The sequence below is a fragment of the Charadrius vociferus genome, unplaced genomic scaffold (assembly GCF_000708025.1).
Source record: "Charadrius vociferus isolate BGI_N301 unplaced genomic scaffold, ASM70802v2 scaffold56, whole genome shotgun sequence".
NCBI classification, from domain to species: domain Eukaryota; kingdom Metazoa; phylum Chordata; class Aves; order Charadriiformes; family Charadriidae; genus Charadrius; species Charadrius vociferus.
In genome coordinates, this window is record NW_009649057.1 from 878,262 (window position 1) to 884,172 (window position 5,911).

Sequence of the window (5,911 nt, forward strand, 5' to 3'; positions counted from 1 at the left end):
GGAAAAAAAAAAAATTAGTAGTCCATGGCACAGAAAAAAAACACAAAACAAAAACCCAACCCACACACCCCCAACAAAAACAAACCCCCAAAAAACAAGACAACAGGGAGAGGAGGCAAATTTGGGTACATGAGGTCAAGATCCCACTTTTGGAAAGATAACCACAGGAACGTTCATCACAACACAAAGGAGAAAGTGCTGAGGCTTTTAAGGGATTATCTGGATGATCTCTTCATTGATGGTACTTCAAACTCTTCATTATTAGCCTCAGAAAGATGGTAAAATATGCATACCCAAAGGGAATTTAGATCTCTGGTTCTACAGTCTCTGTGATTCAAATCCAACCATTAAGTCATATGCTTAATTAAAGTGTCACCAATGAGTCATAATAAAAGCAAATAAAAACCAACGGATTTCACAGCACACACACATATAATTACAGAGGAGCAGCTGAAGAATCACTCTGGGCTATGGCATGTGTACATCTATTGTATCGTGTTGTTCCTTATTTTTATATGCAATATTGATGCAAAAGGATTTCAGGTGTCATTCTACCCTTCTAGATTATTGTTCCTTCCATTCCTTGTGTCCTGGGTTGAACAACTGCTTTCAGGGCAGGCACCCTAAACAGACAGAGTTCTCTGAAAAAGAAACAAAGCTAACATTTATACCTCTGCAAAAAGCATTCCTTGGGGTTCGAGTGAGAGGCACATCCCATGACGTTCGTTATCAAGGAAATCATCCAAACGTAAAAACTTCACTGCACATAGTTCTCTCCAGTCTCTCCAATAAATTGCAATTTCTAGCTCACGAGACTGGTGGGATGCGTGAGTGGTGGGGGAGAAAAAAGAAAACAGAAGAGTTACATACTGCCCCATGCTCTGGAAATGGCACAACCATGCTCTTGTAAAAAAATCAGTAAACCAAATAGTATGCGTAAGAAAGTTCTTTAATCCTTCTGTTCCCTGCTCTCTGCAGTGTTTCCTGATTTTCTTAGCCACTGACCCTCTTGGAGATGGCTGTCTTGGCTCCGCATTTCAAAAATCCCTGTGAGAGCCACTTTGCTGGCAAGATGAAATAAGACTGTTCAGACAAGGAGAGAAGGCCAACAGATGCTGTTCAGGCTGAATCTTTGCCAGAGATGCACTACCTTCAGGGGAAGACTAAGATAACTGGCACATTAAAGGACATGGGGACAGCAGCAATATACAGTTGAATCAAATGGAATGCCAGCTAAACGAGCAGATCAGGCAACGTGAAATGGAAAAACAAACACAACACAGGGAATCTGGGGCAGACTTACCCGGTCCAGCTCAATGACGAAGCTCTGATCCCATGCCTGGTTATTAACTGGTCCCCAGTTTGTTTGGCCAACCACTTTATTGTCCACTTTGAGCACAGCAAGGACCTCATCTAGACAAAGGAGAAAACATGGATTATAATCTTTTACCAAAGACAATTTCTCATGCTGAAGGTGAATATCCAAATCAAATGTGATTTCCAGGAGAGTATTAGGAGGATCAGGTATAATGCAATTCATTCTCTCTTAGTTTTGCAGAAACCAGGTTTCTTATAATTACACTCATACCAGGCGAACCTAGTACCTTGATAAGAAGCCCCCATGCTCCCATATGCCGCTCACAATTCAGCAGGGAATCCTATACTCACTACATGGCTCTTCATTCCGCAGGTACTTTCCTGCACCACTGCGGCCCAGGCCCACTCGTGTTCGGGACAGAGACCTCAAATCACTTGGGCTGCCACAGATGGGAGAAGAACTAGTCATTCGGGAGCGTCCTGGAACATTTTCCAACAGATCCTGACAGCCCATCAGTCTCACTTCCAATGTTCCTGAGGAGTTTTAACAGAGAAAAAGAATATTATTACGTAAAAGATTAAGTGATTCCAGTCAGCCTGTTCTCACAGGGGTCCAAGAATTTCTCAGATTCATGATTTCTTGGATAATAGCTCAAATCAACCCCAGATTAATAGACTGCAAATCCATATGATCAGAAATCTCTGACTGGCCCAAAAGAAGTAGGTTCAGTTCCTAGAAAATCAAATGTCCATATAACAAGAGGCGTTGTAACAATGACAAGAAATGCAACTCATTTTTACCCTTTGTTCTCCTTGCAACAACATGCCATGCAGGATTTATGTACCTGTAAGGGCTGTAGGTTTGATGACTGAAGTGGGTTGGATGCTGCCATGCTGAGCTCCCAGGGAGGAAGTATTTACTAGTTCCTGCTTAATAAGCGCTCTTTTTGGGTGATCAGGAGAAAGCTCACTAAGCTGATGTTCCAAGGACAAGCGCAGCAGATCAATCTTCTGAGAGGATTCTTGCAAACGACCCTGAGCCTAGCAACGTGAAGTAGAACAGAAAGCAGGCAGAAATTTTCAGTGTACAGCCCCCATCCAGATACTACTAATCATTTATAAACTACTACAGTAAGCATCAAAAGAAGACCAGCTAACACCTTACTAATAAAGGAACAAGACAAAACATTTTCCCATAGATCCTGACCAGCCCATGTGTCACTTTCGATGTTCCTGAGAAATTCTACCAAAACAAGGAATGTTATCGCTAGAAGGGAAAGTGATCCAAAACATTCTATCCTCACAGAGAGACAGGAACTTCTCAAATCAATAACTCTTGGTTAACTCTACTCATTCATGCTTAATCACTAATGTTGAGGCATGAAACTACCCTCTTTAGAAGGCCTGAATAAGTGCCTACCTCAGCCAAAAACTTGCGATCCTGCACCCGACTCCCTCCTAGGATCTTCAGCACGTTTTTTGCCCCCTCAGCTACAGCAGCTTCAATGCGCAGGTGATGTCTCAGCTCCTCAATACGCAGCTCCAATGCACTGATGGTGGTCCCCATCCTCACTAGCCATTTTGGAGATAAAATATGGCAAGGATGAAAAATGACTGTGTATTCTGGATCTTGGGGTTTTGGCCGCATCTGTTCTGGGATGTATTAATTACTTAAAACACCTTACCTGCTGGGTCCACTGTATCTTCCATCCCTCCTGCTGACTGAGATACTTTCACAATGTGCATGCGGATTATTTCAATCTTTGTCTTGCTGTCCTGAAGCATCTGCTGAGCTGTAGCCAGCAGCTTCCGCTCCTGCCAAAAAGAAAGCATATGCAGAGAGAGAACCATGCTCATTAAAAATGGATTACAATGATGTGTTCACATATGAGGATGAGGTGGTATCTGCAAGAAAGGTCATAAATGATTCTGAAATGGCATAAATAAGCAGTTATGTAAAGGAGACACTGCTGAGGATCAAGGACTTTGAGATTACGATCTCCATTTGTAGAGGGAAAGGGCAGGTCAAGGACATGTCCAGTTAATACCAAACCTTGCAGACTTGTGGTTCACTGGTCAACTGTGCTTACAGTGTTTTAAGCAGAGGTTTTGAACAAATGAAAATATCACAACCCTCTACACTGCTGGTCTTACTGAATTAAGCTTCATAATAAGCTTGGATATTTTTTTTTTAATTATCCTTTGACTTTTAAATATGATTACGCCAAATTCAAAAAGTGGGATGACTATGAAACCAGTAAACCTCTGAAACTTTTTCTCACAAAAAGATACCATATGCTGTGCTCTATCCTAAGCAATCTAGTGATATCAAAACATCACACCAACTCAGTGTACAATACCAATGCCTTTTTAACTTACTTCCCTCAAGTCAGTGACTGAACGTACCTCTTATATCGCCCTCACTACTTTCCCAGGCTTGGAACAGTTTTTCTAGAGATGGCACTTCTATCACTCCACTTCCTATGAGATACTTTTCTCTGGCTCAAATCTGCCTCTAGAGTCACTATGAGTGTTGAGGTTAGATGCATTAACACCTCTACGTTGGCATTCAGCCAGCTAAGTTAAACATATAGACCTAAGAAGTAATGTAGAGTCTATAGCCGGTAGGGAGAGGCAAGTCTTTCCAAAGGGTCATTCACCTTCTCGAGAATGATAACACAAGTTATTCTATAGGTACCTAGCACTTTCCACTGAGACTACAGAAGGATTTACATGGCCAAGTTAAAACAACCTGTTTCCCAACTCTATCATTAATACCACTAAGCAACACTCAAGTGCAGAAGCACAATCAGCATCCGCCATGCAAGAGCTGCCAAAAGGATCACAACTGCCAGACTATGCCCGTCTGTCTGGTCTAATAACTCCCCTCTAACAGTGCTCACCACCAGATGCTTCCAAAAAAGGCATGGGACAAAGTGGAATACACTATACTTTGAGAAAAGCCTTTTCCTAATACCCAGTAATTATAAATTGGCTTAAGGTCTTGGCAAATAAAACTTGCACCGTCCAAGGCAAATGAAACATGCACCATCCAATTTCTTAGCGATTCCTGCTAAATTCCTGAAATCTGTAACATGTTGCAGTAAGTCTAATGCACAATCGCAATATTGGTTGTCCTGTGCAGTAACATGACATGCTGTCACTATGCTGAGCACCAAAATGTACAGTTAGGATTCAGTCAAGCAAGCTTCGCAAATTAATTTCTTACACATACCAATTACCAGAGTGAACTTTTGTTGTATGAACTTTAAATACAAATTTTGATCCAGAAATTCATGTTCCCAAATGATTGCTTATTCCTGCTTACCTTGGATGTGGAATACATTTGGATCATGTTCTCAGCTCCTTGTTTCACTTTCATTTCAACATGCAGCTGCTTTTTCAAAGCTTCAACCTTCCTGGCCATGGGGTCTGGGTTTCTTTCCCAGAGACAAGGATCTGGAGATGCGGATCCATCTGCACAAACAATACAATTAGTCATCTTTTCTTGTGTCATTTCACTCGGTTATAGACGGGTGACTCTATCAAAGAAGGTTAGACTATAAAATAAGGTACAAAAAGGTCTTGTCTACAAAATTGACTGCAAAACACGTTCAAATGAAGCTTAAACTAAGAAATACTTACAGCTATGAGCTTATCAGTGAAACATCCTAACAAGCACTCTGCCAATTTTATACTCATTCATTCTGTAAAATATTTGGATGTTCAACTGCCCAGAAACTCTATTGAAATCTCTTCAATTCCACCTACAGCCTGCTCCTGAATATTGTCCATGCCCAGCACTCTCAGCTGGTCTTCTCCATACACTGATCCCTCCGGTTCCCTCTTTTCACCTTTATTGCCCCATTCTCAACTTTTTACTGCACAGATCATTTCATCAGCTAAATATCAACAGAAGAAATTCCCACTACTTGTGAGCCCTCAACAGAAAAATATACATATATCAACTCAATATATATAAACACTGAAGCACTATAACACCATTTTCTTGCCAATCATGATCCAAGACCTACCTGTCTTACTCTCTTCTTTGTCTGTTATTACAATCCTTGCATTAAGCTCCTGAAGTTCCCAGTGCAGTTGTTCCAGTTTTCGGTTGGAAGATTTCAGCACATGCTCTATATGAACAAGATTCTTTCTGTCTGTTGTTGCTTTGCGCAGGTTTTCTGCTCCCTCTTTAATCTTCAGTTCTTTCTGTATTGCACGGCGAAGTAGTTCCTTCTCACCCTCCAGTTTTTGCTGGAAGCTTGGATCCATTAAGTTCACACCATTGCCCAGCTGCAAGAGACAGCTGCCCTACAATTGAGCAGCATTGGGCAAGAGGATTTCAGAGATAACACAGTTCAACCATTTTTATGATACAGCATAAGACTCCTCATAAGATTCCACTCCTTCATTTCATTTAGAAACTGGTTCACTCAAATTCTGAAGCCTATCTCTTCACCAAATTTTTAAGAATATGAGACCTACACTTAGATTGCAGAAGACAGAACACAACTTTGACCTCAACATGCCTTAATTTGGTTTTAAACCATAATGGAGAAAAACCTTCATTTTGCTTGTCTCCTTGTTA

General features: G+C 41.2%; 1 protein-coding gene across 1 annotated transcript in view; it reads right to left on the reverse strand.

Moving 5' to 3' along the window:
- PKN3 (protein kinase N3) overlaps window positions 1–5,595 on the reverse strand; it is a 15,810-nt gene extending 10,215 nt beyond the window's left edge. The window contains exons 1-8 of the mRNA XM_009888063.1: window positions 5,352–5,595; window positions 4,646–4,794; window positions 3,003–3,132; window positions 2,738–2,889; window positions 2,163–2,358; window positions 1,669–1,851; window positions 1,304–1,413; window positions 672–815 (exon numbers count right to left, since the gene is read on the reverse strand). Coding sequence (XP_009886365.1) covers window positions 672–815; window positions 1,304–1,413; window positions 1,669–1,851; window positions 2,163–2,358; window positions 2,738–2,889; window positions 3,003–3,132; window positions 4,646–4,794; window positions 5,352–5,595 — 1,308 coding nt within the window. The remainder of the gene's footprint in view (window positions 1–671; window positions 816–1,303; window positions 1,414–1,668; window positions 1,852–2,162; window positions 2,359–2,737; window positions 2,890–3,002; window positions 3,133–4,645; window positions 4,795–5,351) is intronic.
- Window positions 5,596–5,911: the final 316 nt, after the last annotated feature.